A 22,992-nucleotide genomic window follows, 5' to 3' on the forward strand; every position below is an offset into this window, starting at 1 on the left:
TTTGATCTCCCGTACTAAAGAATGTTATGTCATTCTGGCAGCCAGGTGTTCCTCCACTAAAACGATTTACACCTGCCGATGGGACAGGTTTGTGGCTTTGTGTACATCTAAATCGGTTGATCCTCTGTCTGCAGCCTTGGCTGAAGTTCTTCTTTTTCTTCTATCCATGGAGTATTGATTTGTGTGTTTCCTTTTGAGCTGATGCACAGCTGCCTTCTACGTCTTCTATCTCTCAAAACTTTTGTCCTTTTGGCGATAACATCTGCCAGGAGGGGTAACGAATTGCAGGCACTTTAACCCTCCCACACTTCATTCTTCCCAGGAAAGCTGATTCTTAAAACTCAAACATCCTTCTTGTCAAAGGTGGTCACTCCTTTTTGAGTCAGGCAGCGCATCACCCTGCATACCTTTTCGCGCCCCCCCATCCTTCTTTAGAAGAGGTGGACTCGACCGCCTGGATCCAAAAAGAGCACTCTTGTTCTACATTTATTGTACCAAAAACTCCCGGGTGGACGATCAACTCTGTTGTATTTTACAAGGGCAAAGAAAGGGAGGTCAATTCAGAAGAGAACGTCTCTCGATGGATCTTTCGCTGCATTAATATCTACTATGCGATTGCCAAGGAACAGCCCCATGAGGGCTTAGGAGCTCATTCCACCAGAGCTAAAGCTGCGACCACTGCGTTGGCTACAGGAATCCCAGTCCTGGACATCTGTGAAGCAGCTCCGTGGGCATCACCGCACTTGGTCACCAAACAGTACTACCTCGACTGTCGAGTCCAGAGAGATGGGCATTTTGCCCATCCAGTCCTCCAAGATTTCTTAGTTTCAAATAGTCCGCAGACCCACCTCGGGAGAGATTGCTTTGGTATTCTGAGGTAAAGAGTCTGCGGGTATCAGATGAACAAGTTACTCCGTTTTTGGTATGCCTTATCTGGTAGAGACTCTAGCTGCAGATTCCTTACTGACCCTCCCATCCTCCCTGTTCTGCAAACTGTCTTCCCACATAAGAGATCCTTAGGTCCTCACTTTTCCAAACTAGTCACTTCTCAGTTTGGCTGGGTGCTTCTACTGTGGAAAATGAGTCAAGAACTGAAGTCAGTGGGTTGAAGCACCATGCACTCCACTTCCGGTGCGGAGGATGACACGTGGAGCCGATCAACGGCACTTACCGACGCTTAAGGGGATTGCAAAAAAATATCCAGATCCAGTCTAACTTCTGGGGAATATTCTAGGATACGGAATATGCGGCTAGATAGTCTCTACCAGATAAGGCATCACCAAAGGTAAATAACTTGTTCTTCCTCACAACACCATTTTAGCTCTGCTGTCCTCTGTCCAAGCTGGATGGCTCAGCTCTCGCCCTTTTCACAGTCAGACCACCTCTTTTCATATGAACAGTGATGTTGGGTAAGAGTTTACTGTTACCACAAGCAATAAGAGGCTAGAATTACTTAAAGGTGTATTGTTATTTACATGGTACATTTCCTCTCAACACCTCAGTGCTTAGCTCAAAACATTGACTTGGTGTATGCTAATGGGTCCTTGTAACATTATCATCCAAACAGGTTTTTGGGCACTGTGCTGTTTCAGTGTATCATTCACTCAATTAATTGTTTTCTTTGCAGGACCAAACTCCAACGAACTGTCGTCTTGGCCACGACCCGCAAACGGATGGGACCTTGCAAAGGTACAGCCACGTGATACTTGAGATAGCGATGGCCATGGTATGCTGTGCATGACATGGCACAAAGTCAGAAGAATGGTTGCCTGTTACTTTTCCTTACTTAAACCATGCACTGAGTGTCATCCTCTTTTGTTTATTTATTGATTTAGAACTTAATAAATGCACAAGAAAAGGGACATTTCAAGCCCTAAAGCTTTTTGGTAAAATACATTTGCCAGTAATTTTTCTTATTTATTTTTTGAGTGAAAAAGAAAGGGAACTATACTATTGCATACTTAAAATGTGGACGGATAACATCACAGTGCTGAAAGCAATATTTTTGAAAACACTACATCATAGGAAAATAGATCTTTACGTGTCAAGAGTAGTTTGTAAAAGAGATTGCAGCAGTCTCTTTGCAACAAATCTATATTGTCAGACAAGGGTGTGGGCAGATAAAGCCTAAAGATCTGATCCTTAACTAACCCATAATACTGTCCCTTCTAAAAGGTTCATCACCCGTCTGCTCTTCAGATGTTCCAAGAAGATATGAACTCACCAAATTATGCGTTTATGAATGATTATCAGTTCTTGATCCACAAGCTTCCTAGGTTCTCCATTACTTGGCTCCAGAAGGGTCTTAGCAAAGAACACTCACAGCATAAACTCCCATGTTGCAGGCTCATTCTTACAACGATAAACAATATGGATCTACTATTGATAATTAATGACCACAGGTAACTTAAATGGAAAAATGTAAAGTTTATAAAGACCTGCAGTTACTGGATCTTTTTATTTATTTATTTTTTATCCAAATGGAAACTTCTGGAATGGTCTGATTAATCCCATCACCCTTGAATTTCTACAAAGTTCTCTCTAAGATATGGTGACAGCACTATTGCATATGTAGTAGAAACGGTCTCCTGTTGAGAGAATGATCAATGCGGAATAAATCTTATTGGTTATATAGAATTTAATAACAGACAAAAGTCCACTCGAGTTGTAGATATTTGAAAAAAGTTCCTTTCCTAAGTAAATGTTGTTTAATTTGAATCTAAGCAAAAGATTTAATAAAACCGTAGCTAAATAGGTCACCCATCGCCATATTGCATTTTTCTTGCGCCATCTGTCTACTAAAAGTTAGCTCATACGCTGATCTATCGCCCGCAGGTGCCTAGAAGCCCTTTCTTTCATGCTATGGAATAACTTTTGGATCCTCCCTAACCAAATCAGATTTTACTCTGTTAGATTTGAATGTCCATCTCAAGAACAGGCTGGACCCCGAGAACTGCTGGGTGATACCATGACCTGTTTTGATTTTGCTCAATTAGTAGCCGATCCTACGCATTTGGCAGGACATTCACTCGATGGAGTGTTTACCATTATTCAGTCCCTTTTTCTCTTGCCCATCACCCCCCCTCTAACTTGGACAGATTATAGGGTTGCTTTCCGTGCAAATATGCTTCCCAGTGAATCCCCCTTCTATCAAAGTAGTCATAAAACCTGCTGTCTTCCGTGCATGGCAAAGGGTTCAGGCCATGGAGCTCAGCTCTCTGCTTGCTGGCTTCTAGCCAGAAGAAACCAACGACACTGAGCTAATGTCGACACATTTTTCAGGATGGCAGGCAGCGGTCACTAAACTGTCTCCCCCAAAATCAAAAACAGTCAGCAGAAGTAAGCCCACTGCACCCTGGTTCAGTGACGCCATAGGATTGCAAAACAACATTGAAAACAATCAGATGTAATCCCACTGCAGCCTGGTTCAAAAACACTCTTAAGGTAGCAAAACAACGGTGTCGTAGACAAGAGCGAAATTGAAGGCGAGATCACGATCTGTTATAGAGAGAAATTTACAAATCGTGCTGTACAAAAAAACTTCTGTTGGCTGAAAAAGCCACGTCTTTATTGAGCAAATAAAGTCAGCCAGTAATTCAAGCAAGGCACTATTTCAGGCTGTCACAAAACTTTCCGTTCCAACCGCACGCAACGTAGCAGGAGGTAGTCAGGCTTTTTGTAACTCCCTGTCGATTTTTTTTTTTTTTTTTCAGTAAAAAGTGGAGGTAATCTTTAACAGATTTTCGTCCAGTGGTGTTACCTGCCAGAAGAGCAAGGAAGTCAGTTGAGGGATTTCAGACATGACCATCCGTACCGAATTCACCCTGCTTTCGGAGGATCAAGTCACATTGGCTATTTCCAAGACGAAATTGGGATCGCCATTGGATCCCTGTCCACCCAAGATTTTCCCCTACTCCCCGATGTAGTGGCCCTGCAACTGGCCAAGATCTTCAATGCCATGTTAAGCTCTGGCGTGTTTCCAAGGCAGTGGAAGGCTGCTGCGGTTCTTCACTGTTGAAGAAACTCAACCTAAATGAGCAGGACAGGTGCAACTTCCAGCCTATTTACAGGCTTCCCTTCCCAGCCTAGCTGGTGGAGAAAGCCACGAACACCCAATTGGCTGCATTTTTGGAGAACAATAGTCCGCTCGATGATGCACAGTTTGGTTTCCGTAGTGGCCACAGCACAGTCGGCACGCATTGTGGCCACGGAGGAAATCGGGGCCTAAGTGGATAAAGGTGGCAATACTGCCCTCATCCAGCTCGACCTACCTGCGTCATTTTAAATGTTCAACCACGACCTTCTGATTGACTGATTGGGGATCCAGGGTGTTGCTCTTAACCTACTGCGATCATTCCCAACAGATTGCATTCAAACAGTCGCCTTTAAAGACTTTATATTGGAACCCTTTACACTGCCATGTGGGGTACCACAGGGCTCATCATTGAGTCAACGCTCTGACACCGCCCTGGCAGCGTTAATGAAACCATTTGGGTTGTCGCTGGTTTTCTACGCCGACACCCAGATTGTGGTTTCACTATCTGACAAGGGTTCTGATATGAGCAACACCTTCCAGAGCTTCGTGAATTACAGTGAGCCATTGGATGGACAAAAACGGTCTTAAACTGAAGTTGTCTAAGACAGAAGCTATTTTGTTTGGCAATAATCCCACTTTGTAGTCTCCCGCTTTGTGGCCTGATGAATTAGGCGCCCTTCTGACGCCGGTTAAGAAGGTAAAAAACCTCGGCGTCCTGGTCGATAAGACTTGCGTTTAAATAACAAGTCAATAAAGTTATCTCTGCATCCTTCTCCCTGCGCATTGTGAAGAAAATTGCTCAATTCTTACCATTTGACACGATAAAGACGATTGATATTGCATTAGTTATAGTAAGAGTAGACTACTGTAATGGTCTGTACCAAAATTTGCCAAAAATTCTGTGAACAAATTGGGAATTTTGCTAAACTCAGCAGCTCATATGCTGCTGAAGGTCCCTAGATTCGGCTCAGCCTCACAAGCCATTAGGAGACTGCACTGGCTACCCGTAAAGAAGCGCATATTCTTCAAGGGCCTTTGTGTGGCCTTTAAAGAATTTCACAGCCTTGGTCCCATTTTTCTTAGGGAGAGGTTTAGATAGTATCAGCCCGGCATGGCTCTCTACTCTAGCTCTGCCAGAAGCCTGGTAGTTCCCACTTGCAAATAGTCCACTTTTGGAGGCAGGAGTTTTGGCATCTGCACTGACTAAATTTGGAATCGACTGCCTCCGGGGCTCAAAGCAACCACCTTCCTACTAGGGTACAGGAAAGCTCTGAAGCCCTGGCTGTTTAGTCATGGTTAGTCATTGTTTTGGTCATCAACTCACCTAAAACTCATGACCACCAGGTACACGTGAAAGTGGGAGAGACCAGCTATCTTGCCTGGACAGAGAAAAACAAAAAGCCATGATGCGGTCGTGTGGAAGAAGGGACTCTTTATAGCTTTGATGCCAAAAGGAGATCAAGATGGGCTTGTCCAGGAGCGTCCAACATACCAATAATTATTCTAATTTGCACAAGTGTTTAAGGGTATGAGGCGGGGGTAGAGGGGTTGCACATTCAACCTTATTATGGGAACCTATGAAATACACAATGAAGGCAAAAATATTGTCCAAAAAAAAAAAACCACTTATTTTAGGACGCATTCTTAGAATAACTTCAAATTATTTAGTAAGAGTCAGTAAAAGGTGGTGATGCACCTGAGCATAAGGTGGTCGGGCACTCCCTGAAAAAGAATTCCATTATGCGAGGGCATCACTATCTGGTGCGAGGAGACCGATCACCCAGAAGTAAGGCTGTGGGAGGGACAAGTCTAGTGAAAGCGTGCCTGAAGAGCGGGGTCATAAGGGATTATATTTACCAAGTTTTTAGCACCGTGTTCAAAGTGACGCTAATTTTTTTTTTTTTTTACTAATTTTCTTTCCAGCACTAAACTTGTTTAGCGGTAGAAAAATCACCCAAAAGTAGTGCATAGAGTTGCTTTGCATTATTTAACACCAAGGGGGCGTACCATTGGTGGTGCACGGGCTTTCCCATGCAGCCACCCAAGGTTTCTGATGCGAAGCCCCATTTCCTTAAAAAAACAAAGTAAGTTTAGCGTCAGAAAAAGACGCTCACTTCAACCTGGCACAGAGAAATGCACTCATTTCTCTGTTCTTTTCCAACTTTGCATGTGTGCTGCACTGTACAGCGCATGCAGGGTGGAGCAAGATTCTAGGTTACTCTAAGCATAGTATTTTGTGCTGGAAGGGCCCCTTCCAGTACAAAGCATAAGCTAGTCTCACATAGACACCCTTACACAATGGTGCAAATGTGTGTATGTGGATCAAAGTAGCACATTTCTGCGCTGGCGCTAGGGGAGGAGAGGCCATATTTGTGTAACTCTGACATTTGGCTGCGCTGGCTGAGAAGGAGTAAGCGGGACAGGTGTTTTTTGACTGCTGCGCTGGGCTGCGGGGGCATCTGGTAAATCTGGGCCAAGGGTTTGTATTTAAATTTTTGTGTCCATATTCTTCAAAAAGGTCAAATCTCAAATATGGATCAATTATCTCAAAATGTTTGGCTTCATTTCTAAAAGTCTGAATTTAATGTGGGGGTAACAAATCCAGATTGATTTGATTGATTCCGAGATTATAGCGCGCATCGTGTGCCCGGAGGCTTCTTGGCGCCGGATATATCTTTGATTTGAGTGTAAACTTTATTTTGTTTCTGATACCATTTTGGCAGTTTTCCACCGGCACGCTCGATTGTTTGTAACAAGTTGTGGCCTGGGGCGTTTTGTAGGGACGCCATGTTTTCAGTCCTGGCATCATTTTTATTTGGTCTGTTTGCTCCGTGGCTTAGTTCAAACAAACCAAAAATACAAGTTCCAGCATGCATTAGGTTGCTAGCAGAGAGGCCAGGGCTGGAAAAAGTGAGTGAACCGGAAACCATCTGAATATTAGGCCTCTGCCTGTAAAGCCTTTATCTCTAGTTGCCAAACCTTATATACAAGAGAAATTACAATTTTGGCTGCAAAACTGAAGAAACCTAAAAAAGGGATGCAATATTCTTTCCATGAAGTGGAATCTAAAGTGCCAGGGTTGGTATAATCTGCTCGAGTTGTTCAGACCTTCAGTCTTAGGAAGTCGATAGAATGAATGCCGCTGTGCGGATTGTAGTTTGTGATTTGCAGGGTGCACTCGGATCTGTGCAGTGGATGCGTTCATTCCCACTCTTACGACCCGTGATTTCATCTTGCTGTGGATTTAGATTCTTCTGCAGTTTCACCTCAGAAAATACCTCGTTTGCACTTTTCAATTTTTTTTCCACGTAGGATCTGTGTTGCAGTGTTTGTGAGGGTTTAAGGCGCTTGAGTTCCTACCGGTATTTTGACTCTTACAGAGACGCTGTATGCCAAATCTACCATTCACTTGCTTTCAGTTCTTAAAGTGGTGTGTGCTTTATGGCATAGTGGCTGACACAGTTTCCACTGCCCCGTTCCACCCACTGCACAGAGGAAGGTTGGATAGCAGACATTTTACAGCTATAGGAGGCATCTTTTGAATATTTAGTGCCACCTGGGATTTATGGTAAAAACGTTTAGCTTGCTTTTGACAGAGACTGCCCTAAAATCACACTTCGGTTTTTGCCGCAATCACATTACTGGCTGTAATGTTCATGATTTCCACCAGGTGGCAGGCTTGCATTTAGCAATGTTTCTACAGCTGAGAGGGTGCTTTTGCGCCGAGTGTGCCGCACTCGAGGTGACAATCTAGTAACACAGGCCGACATTATGGGGTTAAAAACAGCCGAATTCATACTTGAATCCTTTGTGCAGCGGTGGATTGTGGAACCTGCCTAATTGTAGGAGCTTTTTTTTTTTTATTTTTTTTTTATTATTATTATTATTATTAAGGAATGGGGGTGGGGGGGTAGAGGGGGTGGAAGATGAGATGTACAATTCTCATTAAAGTCACATTGCCCTAAAATGTATGAATCTTGAACAGTCCATGATCCAGATTTCAGGGTTAAGTATGAACAGTCTACGGTCCAGGTTTCAGGGTTAAGTAGCCGTCACTGAGACGATAAAGTGGGCTGATCCAATCAGTGCTTATTTATTTATTTATTTTAAATAGTGCCGGGGGCCACTGTAGCTTGCGCCACCCATTGCCCCTGCCAGCCGCGTCACTGGTAGTGCCAGCACAGCTACTAACCATCACACTCCTACAAATGTGATGGTTCTGACTAATACAGCCCCACCCCCAAACTTCAGGAATGGCCTGGGTGACAGGTATTAGTCATTTTTAATGTACATTCAGTTAATAAACAACCATTGTTGTGCTTATTGCCTAAATAAGACAAAAATGTGGTAGACGGCCATAAGTGCTGGTGTTGGCAATTAAGTGCTGTTGGCGAACACCAGCTCAAATTAAGCACTGTCCACTCCTACCTGGTGTGTAATCCACAGAAATGTGGCGGTCCTCCAGTGTTACACTTTTTTGGCCTGCTTTCTGCCCTCGCCATCCTCGTTGAAAGCAAGTCATGTTTACCTAAAGAAAGCGGTCTCACCTACCCTAAGGGAGTTTCGCGAGCTGCCTGGGGCGGCCCAGCTCACCTTTAAGGTCTAGTTTTTTGTCCATTTGAAGAACAGGGAGTCGAAGTGAATGCATAAACCACTGTACAGATGTTCTGTTTCAGAGAAGGCTGTAGTCTGTCTTCACAGTAGGACCAAGCTCTGTTCTGTGCCACCCCCATGGTTGGTGAAGAAAAGCAGTGTAACCACAGACCGTCTGCAAGAACCAGGTGTTTGTAGTAAACAGTCCTCCTGTCTCTTGAACTAGCTCCCACTCTAATTGTGAAACAAATCCAGTGATCATAAATTTAGAATATGAACCAAAAACCGACCTGTTTGAGCAGTATAGCGAGCTGGTCGGCCAGTTCTCTGTGCGGGGGTGTGACCGGGTGATTTAAATGCGCTTTCAAGCTTATGAGCACTTTGTGTCTCTGGTACTTTACCTTGCAGTGCGTGTTAGCAGGATCCAAGGTCAAGCCTACCGTCCATGGCTTTGTCGCTGCTCTCACGTCTGAGTGAGTCTGGAGCCAAGATTGTAGTTTCATTTATTTACTTTAGCCTAAATATGTAATAGGCTTGGCCACCGATGGCGGCAGCGGGAACATGTATGAACCACTCAAGGGAATATAGAATTTACAAGGTCTTGTGGGACAGCGGTGGAAGACACAACGGCAGAAAGATGAAAAGGTGTGTATTGTGGTTTTCTGAAACACAAAACTAAAGATAACGGTGTAATGTCGATCACTGCTTAATTTTAATGTCAGTGACAGATTTTATTTTCACAACATGAAGATAGTTTCACCCAAGGCGCACACGTCATGCAATATCCATTTCAGTTTTTGAATTTAAAAGTTGAATTGCTTTGTAGATTTTCCAGTGCAGGGTGAATTCCGGGGTTAATGGTATTTCTTAGGCAGCACCTACGCTGTTCATCTAAGGTGTCTACCCCGATGGTGACCTTGGATGCTGCTGGCAGATCAGAGGTTTCATTGATAGAGGGCAGGATGAGGGTGGTGGCAGCTGTGTTAACCTTCTGCCAGGACAGCTCCTAAGCTCGAGTTCTGCCCATTGGAGAGTCTTACTAGACCTTCTGCCTGCAGGGATCTGTAGTTAGGCTTCCCTGTCTTCACAAGGGGATGGGGCATGCCTTTGCAGCTTTGCTCTGCAGCTTCGGTTACTATTGGAAGATGTAGCTGGGTGAGTGATCCTTTTTATACAGGTAAGATGGTCTCCACAGTTTTCAGAATTAAGATATGCTGGATGCCTTGCTTCATTTCTGAAATCCTTACCTATTGCACAGATATATGCAAGTGTACGGGGGTAGTTAAGAGGAAGCAATGACACAAGCAGTGTACCTGCACAGAAAAAAGGTTATCATACATATTCATGGAACTTAATGAACAAATATATGGTGCAGGGCAGTGGTTCCCATCCTGTGGCCAGGGTCCACGAAGCCTCCTCAGGGGGGTCCGCCACTGCCTAGAATATTAAATAATATTAACAGATTAGGTCCCCAGCTTTCAATAATGATTCAGTGGTGGTACCCAGGTTCCAGTATTGATAAAGTTTGGGCTACAGAAGTCAAAAGGTTGGGAACCACCAGTGTAGGGTAGAACACGCTTGTATGTTGTTTCATAGATTATTTGATTTCTTTAGATACCACTTCGATTTTTGGTACGTCAGTTACTACACCCGATACGTACGTTTTCAATATTTACCCTGGCTGGCTATCTCTGCAAGTCCTATAGTCGGTTCAGATCTCACGTGGGAGCTGCTCGGGATGTCTTAAATTACTAATTTATTATTTGTTGCTATCACACTCCTTTCTTGTATCACAAAGTGTTGTAAGTTATGTCATAAATATTTTGTGGCATGCTCAGCACATCCTCTCGTGGCATCAGATAATTTCTTTAAAGGTTCCAGAATAACCGTATTGTGGTAATTCAGGATTTGAAGAGGACAATTGCAGTCAAGTATGTTACCGCTCTGTCTCTGGAGTAAACTGGGGGAAAGCTGCCCACACTTTCCACCTGACTTCTACTGAAAAGCACTTGCTTTTGTAACAAGTTCACCTCATTTTCTGGCATCACGCCTGAGCTGCTGAGGGCCTTTTTACTCCTAGAAGTTGTTGTTTGAAGAGACGTGTGGGTAAGCTTTGTTTGTCAGTACCCAGCTCACCTGTCTTTTATTGGAACAGTGTCCATAGAAGCCCACCCTGACATCTGTGTGCCTCTGGTGAGGTGTATAGGAGTACGTGCTGCAGAATCCTTCAGTGATCGACCTTCTCCACTAGGACCCGCAACAGTCAGACCCATGAAAACACTTCTGGGAAACTTTCAAACGACCTGCCCTGCGCTGCCACGTGCGGCTAGAAGTTGTCCAGTGATGTTAGAAGATAGCCCTCTCTACATCTGTTCCACAGCAGCGCCATTCAGAAAGCCATGCATAAAACATCCATAAAGGAGGTCTTTAAAGCCAAGGAGATTAGAACAAAAAGAGAAGATATCTCCTACACCAGGCTGATTACTGTTGATTTTACTCGTGAACCACTGAAATGACCATTAAATAGACCCTGGGCCCCAGAACTACCTTGTAGTGTGAAGTTATCAAGCTACTTTTGTAATGAGAGAATAGCTACTCTAGTAAAGGGTTGCAGGGTCCAGGTTACTAGTAAGGTGGTTCACTTTGGTCTACTTAGGCAGTACTGCCATGATGGTAATTCACTCTGTGTGCGCTCTGGAGAAGAGCGAGTCTTAATTTTTTATCTACAGCCAGGATCTGTACAATATCTTCTGCCCTCATCTCTACATCATATGAGTTTGTTTGCCTTGCACTGCTACCTTTCCTTGTTTGTATCACTCTGTTCTCATGCCATTGGAATACGAAGATTTGTCCACGTAAGGCCTTCGTAAGTCTTTACCACCAGAAAGTGTAAAATGGTCAATCCTGAGGGAGTCGCACGACGATGTTGGATTTCAAATTAAAAGCCCAGGCTAGAGTTGGGGTGGGCTGGAACCAGTTATGGTGGCTGCTGTGGGTATGTGAGTACAGAGTCATTGATGGCAAAGAGGGAGACCGCATCCTAAAAAAACAGAGGGCACAGGTGGGCTGTTACCTGGTAAAAAAAAAACACAAGCACTTTTTCCCCAAGGACTTTGGGGACTTGTCCTAAAGATGTCTAGAACCAGGTTTTGGTACCCGAGTTTGGCTGTCCTTAATCCATCGAGTCTCAGTCTTTGCCTCAGTGCTAAGTACTGGTCTGTAGATCAGATGACTGTGTTTGGTCTAGAACTCTTGCACATTCTGTGTTTGGTCTAGAACTCTTGCAAGTTCTGTGTGTGGTACACAGATCGCGCATAGGCTTTATGTTGGTTTTGCTGAAGATTGTCTCGCTTATTTAATTTCCTGTTAGACCCAACTTAGAAGAACCCACTTGGAGAAACCTCCAGCTTCTGTTCAGTTGTATGTGCTGGTGGCCCTCATGCTAAGGGTGCCCTGCCTTCCGAAACTTCAATTCAGTCCATCCTCCTGGATGTTACTACCTGACTGCAGTCACTTATGGTCGGCCAGAGTGGCTGCAAAAGCCCCCATCAGCTCTTTGAGGCCACTTGGAAACATTTTAATTAGTTTTTGGCGGTAAGTTGATTATTATTATTATTATTATTTTTTTAATTAAATCCCCCCTAGCCCATTGATTTTGATTGGCGGTTTTTAAAAACAGGCCTTTTCCTGCTTCTTTCCCTTTACTTTTGCTATTTAATTTGGGTCTTTGTGCTTCGACTTGGTGTAGGCCTCAACGTTCTTTGTTTCTTATAGTATTGTTGTACTGGTTCACTTTTTCAAGCAGGGCAGCTACATGCACGTCCTCTGATGAAAACCTTGATAATAGGGCATTGGTACCAGCAGAGAGTCACAGTTGTACTCCCCGAGGCTAGCTTACCTCTGGCACTGAACTAACACAGGTAGCTGCTCAGCTTTTCATCCTTCACAAGTCAATAGAATGAGTCAGTCTAGCCATGATTCGACCGTTCGACCTACAGAAAACCCACACATCTCAATGAGCTCTTTACTTACTGAGCTATTGTACCTGTACTTGATCATGCATTGAGTAGTAGGAGTCTGGTGTAGGACCCAGGAACAGGTGTTGCATCATCCTAGAGAAAAATATTCAGGAAATAGCTTATTACTGGTCCACCTATCTTACTTTTCAGTGTAACCACTGTTATTGACTCATTCTTGAGTCTACCTGCAGTCACACAAGCACCCTGAAGTGGTCTTAGGGTGGTTTATGGTTCTCATCAAATCCCCTAAACAGAAGTGGTGAATACATGGATGGGCACTCTGTTGTTTAAATGTAAACAATACTTGTCGTATTAACATACCGTCTAAAAAAAAAAAAAAAAAATTTAGTCTGTTACTAGACACGTGTCAAAATTCATTGATACTTTGAATTTTCTGGAGTGTAAGGCTTTGGTGTTTCTCAATCTTCATTAAGATGTATGGAAAAATGATATTGACATATTAATATTTTTTGCCAGCATCAGACTAGGTCGGTGGTTTACGGGAAACTTGCTCGACAGCCACAGCCTCTTGTCAGGGCCTGAGCTGAGAACAGTGCTGACATTATCAGTGCCCTGGTCCGTGACGGACTTCTGTGTGCTATACACACCTTTACAAGGTGTGTGTAATGTAACATTGGCAATAACTAGGGGGCGGTGAATAAATCAGTGCTGCCTGCGGGCCATTCTGGTGTGATGTATTTTATAAATGAGTTGCTGGTGTACCCATCTCCCTGAAACCCAAGTTCCACGCCTGGTTTGCCTGAATGGTGTGACTTTGCAATCCAGTAAATATATTGAGGCCCTGATTTAAGGGGGCCTAGCGCCACTTTAGCATAATTTTTTTGGCCCTAGCGTGGCCTTTTCCTCGCGCCATATTTACAAAGTGGTGCAATGCATGCATTGCACTACGTTGTAACCCTTTGCGCTACATTATGCCTCCGCCAGGGGCATTATGTCTGCGTTAAGGAGGGCTGAAAAAAAAGAAAATGGTGCAAAGAAATCCAAGATTTCTTTGGGTCATTTTCTTCAGTTCTTTTAACGGTTAAAAGGAGGCACGCCATTGTTCACACTGGGCCTCGATGGGCTTTGCAGGATTAGTGTCAACATTTTTCACACTAATCCTGCAAAGCTCCAAACTAGCATCCATTTTTTTTGATGTTACTTCCCTAACTACTGCCACGGTGCGCCATATCTTTGATATGGCGCGCACACTGTGGCGTTAGGGGAGAGCTAAGGAGCGCAAGCAAAGCAGCGCCGCACTGGGTGCAGCTCCACTTTCCTTAAATGTGGCCCTAAGTGTTCCCAAAAGGAGGCCCTGTTAAAGTTTGAGTGGGCTCTTTTGTGCCACAAAAATAATACAATGTATACCTGTGTAGAAGGCATCGTTTTCCTACAGAAATACAGTACACCAGTCATTATAAAGCATGTTCATTCCTGCCAGGCTTCTCTCCGAACACAGTTCGTTGAAGGAAGATCGAGGTCGAAAGGAAAGCACATCTAACTATGCATTCAATTTTGTATCCGTTTCGTCTTTCAGGGACATGCAGCAAGCTTTCTGGGAGCTGAAGAAGGAAATGTCGAATTTGCATCTGGTGACAGAAGTGCAAGCCGAGGTGCTAAGAAAAATGAAGGCGAGGGATGCAGCAACCAAGAAAGGCAAGTGCCCTGCACAAAACCCTGCTCCCAGGTTTACCACCGAGGGAGCGCCGTGAAGCAACCCTCATCAGAATCCCCGATTCCGAGGACTTTAGGGCCGCAGTCGCTCCACTTCCTGCTTTGGCTTGGCTTGTCTGGTACTGGTCAGTTTCACACTTGAAGGTGTTGCTGATGTGTTTTTGTGCAGTACTTTCCTCTGGTCCCTTGTGGCTTCTCTCTCAGCCCAGTGTACAAGGCAGAGGTGTGAACAGTTTATTTCTATCTGACCTTTTACCATAAACTACGCTTGCTTTCAGGCTAAGATGGGTATTTCAGTTTCTCCCTTGTACCAATGAATGTTAAGTTTATTTATATTAAACGGAGGGCACCGTTTCTACACCCTCTAGGGTTAATACACCTTCTGTATTCGCCTCAAAGTAGCCTGTAAATTGTAAAACATGTTAACAATCTCTAAAATGTCTGAGCTTCTATTTTAGATACTTTCACAGTAGGAGTCACCAGACAGTAGAATAGTAAACGATATTTGTTTCACTGTAGAGTTTAGATTTGGGAATCTCTTGATAAATAATGTGCTTTGCTGTGTTGTACAAACAGTCAATTGCCCTCTGTAGATATGGGTTTGAGAAGAGAACCATGAGCCAAGAAGACATCTGCAATAGGTTTACTTGGCTGCAAGAAGGCATGATCACACTTTTCATGGGCATCTATCAGGAAAAGGGCTTTTTGCCCCCCATTCTGACTACTAAACACTGGTGTAATAACTCTCAAATGCCATGAGCCCTGCTGACCAGGACTCGGTGCACGTGCTGTGCCCTTTAAAAAGGTACATGGTTCATTGCCTTATCCCCATTTTTCAGTTTCAAGAAGCACGTAGAAAGAAAAACAATTTAAAAAGAAAGTGGTCATTTTGGTTTACATTTTGAACCTTGGAAGCTGATGCATGCTCTTGCTAGAAAAAACCACGTTTATGAGCAACTAAGTCTTTCATTGTAGTTTACACAAAACATTGTTGTATTGGATCTAGCAGGGTGCTGACAAGGTCTTTACAAAAGGTGTACGATTAAGCTTTTCGACCCCCATTTCTGTAGTTTCTGTTACAGAATGTTCAAGTTCAAATGAAGTGATCTAATTTCCTTTTACTGGGCCATCGTGCTTAGCTGAGTCCAGACAGTTTCATAACTGTTTGAAGCAGGGGTTGTACCTGCAGTTTTGATGCTCTGCTGTGGGGTGATCCGTTGCCTCTCTAAGTCCTTCTTGAAGCTTCTTGTCACTGTTAGAAATATGAACAACTTAAATGTAACTAAAGCATTGCTCGCTGTGCCCATCTAGCATCATCAGATGCTTTGCTTTATACAAACCTCAGATGAATAAGGCAGCTGCTATTGCAGGACATTTGTGTGTCTTGACCCAGACCTAGTTGCTGCACGAATGAACCACAGTTGTCCTACTCTAATTATGCAAACCCGTTTACAGACTATTGCCCCAAGGTACATCACAAAATGGAATCTTAACCCATGCTACAACAACTGTTTGTCTGTTTGTTCGGCAGCAGCCATAAGAAGAAACCTTTCATCATGTTCTTTTTTTTTTTTTCTTTTTTCCAGCCACGCCAAGTGCACCAGTGCAGTGCATGGAAGATCTAGAGACAGGCAACACAAAGGTGCGACTGACGTTGTCTGGTGCAGAGTATAACAAAAAACATGACCCTTTCCTCCATCCAGAAGATGGGAATGTCCGCTGGCCTTCTGGCGATCCTACAACCCCTTATGTAAGGGTTCCCATAGCACGGACAGAGGAGAGACCCATCCCGGTTGGTGGACCAGCCTACCAGGAACATGACTTCTCCGCGAGGGGCTCATTCGATGAAAGCTCCTGGGTATTCTCAGGCTCTCCAAAGCCAAGTGACTCAACATTTTGGGAAACAAAAAGCAATGTTTCTCCACCCTCTCTTTACCTTTTGAGAAAATGAATCACAACTGTTTGCACAAAAGTTAAGCAGCATTTTTTCTACAAGAGTTTGGGGCTCGTGTTGGCTCTTCGTGTGAAAATGGGACTATATCCTCAAACAAAAATAGATATTTACAGAGTAATATGCCCAGTCCCTTGAACTCTTAGACCTTCAATTGGCCTATCCCAAAGATGTGATAAATCTATTCAAGGCTTTGTTGAGGAGTCTTCACTGCTTTCTGGGAGTAATGTATATAAAACCATTGAACGTTGTAAACTATGTACATACAAGTTTGGCAAGTATGAAGTTTGACTTGTTTAATCTGCAGGTTGGAGAAGCAGATATACATGATATTAACAAAGGATATCTCCCTCTATGCACAGTGGATCTAAATGGGACTTATTTACCAGTTAGTGGTTACTCTAAACATCTGGCATAGACCTAATTCTTACACTCCTGTTCTTTAACAGTGCATTAACACTGCGCCCCTTCTTCAAGCAGTAGCTTGCATGGGTAAGTTCACTGCAATTACCTGTCCTCATTGAATGGTCATGAAGGTGGCTTTCAATGTTGTACTGAAGTACAAGAAGTCTAACCAAGGCTAGGACAAGTGCTATAAATGGAGTGTTGTGAAGATGACTACACTTCAATAAGTATTGGCAGACCTTTTATTACAGGGCAATTTGTAGATCTCTCAGTGAACCTTCTCATGGTTGTTAATGGAACAGTGTGCAGGTCTCTCCTGGCACTACAAACACCTGCAGGTACCAGCCACCCCCAACCTCAACCCTCCATCCACCCAAAAAAACAAACAAACAAACAAACAAACAACCAACCATCCATCCATCCACCCCCCACACCTCCACCATGTCTTCTCACTATGGGCTTCATTTACAAGTGCCTTCCTGCGCCACCCAGGAAAGGACAGATATGCACTGTATCGAAGTTATACTGCACATTTCTGTCCTCTCTTCCTGTGCTGGTGCACACATTGCTGCCATGCACCTACGCAGAAACCCTTGTGCAAGGGTGCCTGAATTGTGGGGGATGATTGTAACAATCACAAGAGGTGTTTTGCTCTTTATATGTGTGCTGCATCCTGCAGCACACATAGAAAGAGGACATAACATGAGAAATAAAGCTATTTCTCCCCGTTGCGTCTCTTATGCCTCGCCTGAGGTGGCGTAGGAACCTAAAGCATTCCCAGGCTTGTAGATATGGGAATGTGTCGGATTCTTTTGGGTTCCATGGGTGTTGCTTGGGAACCCCGCCAGCAACACCTATGGAATGCCCATTTCATACAGTGTTATGCGTGAAAGGGGTTCATATTTACAAGGCTATGAAAAGCCACGCAAGGTGGCTTTTTGTGGCCCTGTAAATATGGGCTGGCACACTGCGCCACAGGACTGTGATTTAAAAATAAAAAGATGCTCCGGTGGTGCGGTGTGCCCCAGGGCCTCATAAATGAGCCCCTATGTTTTCAAGTGTGTTTGGCCACATGCAGTATGGCCATGTAGATTTGCAAAGTCAGAATTGACTGTTAGATACCAACCTAGGAGACCAGGTAAACGTATGTGAAGAATGAGGCAGGCAAGGTTTGTCTTCCTGTGGTACAGCAAACTAATACTGCAAAGCAATGGGTCCTATCCTTTTAGTCATGGCTGCTGTGATGCCTAGCTGATATATACTGAGGGTCATGCGATGGAAAGTGCAGCCAAGCCCTTGCTCAGTCTTCTTTTTGGCCAAAAAAAGTTCCATCAGTTCCCACGGCACTGGTGAGTGTGTCAGCAAACTACTATGAAAAAACATTCTGGCCATTATCTGATTGAATCGTAACCTGGGTTTCTTACACCACCTTGTTGCACTTTTTTTAAAATTTATTTTTTGTACTGTAGCACTATGTCATACATTCGCTCTGCAGGCTTTCACCAGTTCTCCATTACAGCCGATCATAACATTAGCAAAGTACTGACAACTGTTTTAGTGCCAGATCTACAGCTTCCAAGTTTTAACTTAAAAGGGACGTCTATACAAATTCATTCATTGGACTTCACTTACTCTAAAATATTTCCCAACCACCAAGGTTTTGTTCCCTGTCGCACTCTGGTAACTGCTAACCATTGTTTTCTCTCCTGATGCCCAGTTTTTCAGACGTCTTCAGTTGCTGACATATTTTCCTCCATCCATTACATCCAAACATTGTGTGCTGTTCAGATAAAATTATACAGTTGCTGGACTGAGCTACTCTTGTCTCCAGTGCCATCCCTCCTCCTACATTCCACATGGCTACCTCCAAACCCACACAGCCCTTGTAAGAGGAAGCCATTGACACCAAGAACAGTTGGACCATCAACCCATGAGGTTGGCACCAGCCCCCATGCACAGCAGGACCTTCAACCCATGAGGCTGGCACCTGCCCCCAATGCATAGCAGGACCATCAACCCATGAGGCAGGCACCTGCCCCCAATGCACAGCAGGACCATCAACCCATGAGGTTGGCACCAGCCCCCATGCACAGCAGGACCATCAACCCATGAGGCTGGCACTTCCCCTCCCCCAAGCACAGCACTGCCCTAAAACCATGAGGCTGGCACCTGCCCACAATGCATAGCAGGACCCTCAAACCATGAGGCAGGCATCTGCCACGTAGAATACCCAGATACTAGTGGAAAGTCTCCTTTCGTGGTTTCAGATTATTTTCTGGTTCCTCTAGACTGCAACAGCCAAAGCCACATGCAGAAAACAGAAGCAGCATGAAGGTTCTTAGGCCCATATTTATACTTTTTTAGCGCTGCATTTGCGTCATTTTCTGACGCAAAAGTGCTGCAAACTTACAAAATAAAACCATCTTCTAAGTTTGTGCTGCTTTTGGGTCAAAAAATTACGCAAATGCGGTGCTAAAAAGTATAAATATGGGCCTTAGTTTTTCATTTGAAGAGCAGGGCTTTAATTGTTGCCTTGGGCTGTTTATCTACTTCAGCAGGAGTTACTACCTTGCCAAGATGTGCAGACCACACACATTATGGCCCATATTTATACTTTTTCATCGCTGCACTTGCGTCGCAAACGTACAAAATACAATTGTATTTGTAAGTTTGCGCCTCTTTTGCGTCCAAAAATTACGCAAATGCTGCGCTAAAAAAGTATAAATATGGGCCTATTTGTCTTGGTCGACCGTTATTAAGTAGAGACTGCTGGTTTCACGTAGCAAGGCATCACACAGTATGCTTCTGCTTGACGTGACTCATCTGATTTGCACTGAATCAGCATCCTCTTCGCATCCCAATTTACAGCTTGATGCCTCAACCTTCATAATGACACTCACCCTCGCCCCGCCACCATCTACCTGACCGTACAGGTCAGATACTGAAATGATGGGAGGTCATGGGTAGTTCTACTGACTGCACACTCCTCCTGGCTTAACATGGCAAACCATGTCACTCGTGAGAATTTGTATTTCTTTTTCGTGGGAGTCCTTTAGGCTGGATGTTCAGTTCCCTGCGCTCACTGGAGCTGATGTATCTGGAAGACGCGGTCCGCATAACCCTCCATGTGCTTGTGCACGACCTGCATAAACAATGCATCTGTTCACCCAGAGCGCTTTCATTCCATTTCTTGTGACTGATGAACCTCATATGCCTCAGGGAGCAGAGTCCCTGGAACAGTAATGTAACAAATCCTGAGAATAAATTTAACTTGTAGAGCTCTCGCTGATCAAACCAAATACCTGTGTGATAATAACCAGGCAGCATCTACAGTTGCTTATTCAGAATCATGTGGGCACATTTTATATTGGACTCCACTCTTCCTGCTTTACATTTCCATACAAATTAACTTTAATGATTTTGTTCAGTTCAATGATACAGCAAAGGAATGTTTGCTTTGTGCATTGTAAATAATATTGTGATAAAGTTCAGAATGTTTCTGAAACCACTGTATTTGCCATCACCTTCTGACAACTTTTGAGACACCTTTCTTTGTTATCAAGCCCTATACCACAAGTCTTCTCAATGTTGTGGTTTCCTAAATAATACTAACCTGCAATCAGACGTAATATAATTAAAGCACTGTTCAAATTGCTGGCACGAAGTGCAGAATAAAAAGGTGTAAAAAAAAAAAAAAAATGGAACTGTGTAAGAGTATTCAAGATAACAATTCATAGCAGAGCTACTCAAGTACTGACTGGGGTGTATTGCACTATTAAAAGGACCACTTAGAATCGTAATCGGGCTGTTCTTTCCATCTTCCTGCACCCAGTCAAATCTCTTAAAAGCAGTAAGCTGCTTTGAACAATGTCTTATCCCATTGACCCTCATGACTAGCCCATGATTATGCTTCAGGGGTAGAAACCGTTTATCTTGAGTACCTTTGACTTTGCTCATCTTTTTTTGACAGAGCCACTCCCTAGTTCAAATCTGCCTTTATGATTTTTTCATTCAGTGTAATGTTTGTAGCCCTCTACTGGATGTTCTGCATATCTTATTGGTGGAATGTATAGGCATGTATAAAGTAGTGCACACCACGTATACCGTACAAACCTCAATCATAATTATTTTTAGACGTTTCAGATATAATTTATCAGAATGTAAACATAGTGCTTGTTTCACTGATCTCATGAAGATGAAAGGCTGTGGCTTTCAACAAGAAGTAGGGTGTAAAGCGATATGCCCCAAAATCAGTGTATGGTTCACACACCTTCTAGCTACAACCTCATTTGAGACATGGATACCACTACTTAACCTACAGTACTGCCCCCACCACAGGGACAACCGAGACGACCTGCGATCTGCCAGTGAGAATGGCCACCCCCTCCAAACCCTCAATCATTGTTGTTGCCTGTTTACATATTGCCCTTAAAGTCCATGAATTACATTGTTTACAATGTTTTGGCAAAGGGCAGCCTTCTTGCTGGGCTGCCCTGCATCAAAACAAAAGGGCAGGAATGTGCAGTGTCTACAAGATACAGCGCATTTCTGTCCTAGTCCCCTGCACTGGTGCACAAACTGCTGCAATGCGCCCACGCAGGCACCCTTGCATCATGGTGCAAGGGTGCCTGATTTGCTGAGATGATTGTTTTTATGCAGGGACACCTTTCTGCACAAAAACAATCACAAAAGGTGTTTTCCTCTTTGTGTGTGCTGCAAAATGCAGCACACACAATTTAAAAAACGGGGAGAAATAATGTTATTTCTCCCCATTGCCCTGGCGTAGGCTTTTTGACTCATTCCCAGGCTTACAAAATCTTGAAAATCTGGGAATGTGCCAAACTCCATGGGTGTTGCGTGGGAACACCCACCAAAACACCCAGGGAACGCCTCTTTGACGCAGTGTAAGGCAATGCAGTGACTTGCGCTGTGTTGCCTTACACCATTTCTACTAGGCCATGAAAAACCATGCAACGTGGCATTGCAGATATGGGAGTGCGCCTCCGGTGCATCAAAAAAGTGACGCACAGGCAGCGGAAGACACTTGTAAATAAGGTCCTTACTTTCTTTCGAAAATTACAGAATTAAAAGTCATTGGAAAAGAGACAAGGCAATAAAAAGATGAAGGATTTTGTGAGGGACAGTCCGGCAGATGTTTTATTTTATTTTCCAATAAAAGAAATCTGAAACAGTCCATCCACTGGCAAGTGTATTCTCACTTTGACAAGAAAGTACATTGGTCTGACATCCCTTCAAAATCAGCCTGTTTTTGAATTTCCTCCTTCCATACTCTACTTTGCTTCCACGTACTAAGAGCACCTCAGAACATATGTTGTAAATTTATGCTTGATGGCATCTGTGACTGTAGATACACATGCTGTGCATTATTCTGCTGTCAAGTGTTGGGCTTGGAGTGTTGCAACTTGTTTTCTTCAAGAAGTGTTTTCAAATCACGGGATCGAGTGGCTCCTCCTTCTTGGCGATACCGCGCATAGGCATAGAGTTCTTTGTTAGACTGTTTTTTCTCCTCTGTCTGGTTCAGAAGTGTTTCTGCTCGTTTGGTCTTCACTCAAACCAGTTCTAAACTCTTTCCTTTCCATTTACAGTATTGTAATCAATTGCGTTTTCTATATCATAATTTCAATAAAGTCTTGTCAAGTCTCAACTGCGTGCCTTTGGGGCAGGCCTCGCCCAGCCCCATCTCCACGTGGCCGGAAAGATACGAGACGCTGTTCAGATTCCATCCTCAGTGCCACGCCAAATTTCCTCCCATGTATCACCCTCAAGTATGTAACCTCTGCCTTTCCCCAGACCACAACGGAGCCACCTGCAACACATGTTCATCGTTTCAGTCCAAGAAAACACTTCAGGACTGAACAGCTCACAGGCTGGAAATGACACACTCAATGCAAGATGACACCCTGGATATTTTCAGGGATGAACACGCACAAGAGGAGCTGGAGTCTACATTGAGACTGACTCAGGCCCGCAATCCAACATCGAGAGCCAGGACATCACTTGGGTGCAAGTTGTGAGTAAAAAAAAAACTGCCCCTCCTCCTCTAATAAAGACAGTAAAGAAGCTCACAAAAGAGATCCCCTGACCAGCACTGCCCTCGGGCCATGGTCGATCACGAAAGCTTGATTCAACTGTCCCGCCCTCAGCTCTGAAATCCAGAAAGACTGTAGCTGGGTCTACACAATCAACCTCTATTCCCTCAGTCCGACCAAAAACATCTAAGGTTTCAGAACTGAAAACTTTGGCACTGACTACTTTGGCGTCTACAGCTTCAGCACCAAGCGGGAGTACAACGT

The 22,992-nt window shown here is 44.0% G+C and overlaps 1 protein-coding gene across 3 annotated transcripts in view; it reads left to right on the forward strand.

Annotated features, from left to right (window-relative positions):
• AZI2 (5-azacytidine induced 2) overlaps positions 1–22,343 on the forward strand; it is a 99,294-nt gene extending 76,951 nt beyond the window's left edge. For all 3 annotated transcript variants that reach the window (XM_069212007.1, XM_069212006.1, XM_069212009.1), the window contains exons 7-9: positions 1,628–1,689; positions 14,186–14,304; positions 15,909–22,343. In XM_069212007.1, coding sequence (XP_069068108.1) covers positions 1,628–1,689; positions 14,186–14,304; positions 15,909–16,273 — 546 coding nt within the window. In that variant the 3' untranslated portion in view covers positions 16,274–22,343. The remainder of the gene's footprint in view (positions 1–1,627; positions 1,690–14,185; positions 14,305–15,908) is intronic.
• Positions 22,344–22,992: the final 649 nt, after the last annotated feature.

Source organism: Pleurodeles waltl, chromosome 10 (assembly GCF_031143425.1).
Source record: "Pleurodeles waltl isolate 20211129_DDA chromosome 10, aPleWal1.hap1.20221129, whole genome shotgun sequence".
Lineage (NCBI taxonomy): Eukaryota > Metazoa > Chordata > Amphibia > Caudata > Salamandridae > Pleurodeles > Pleurodeles waltl.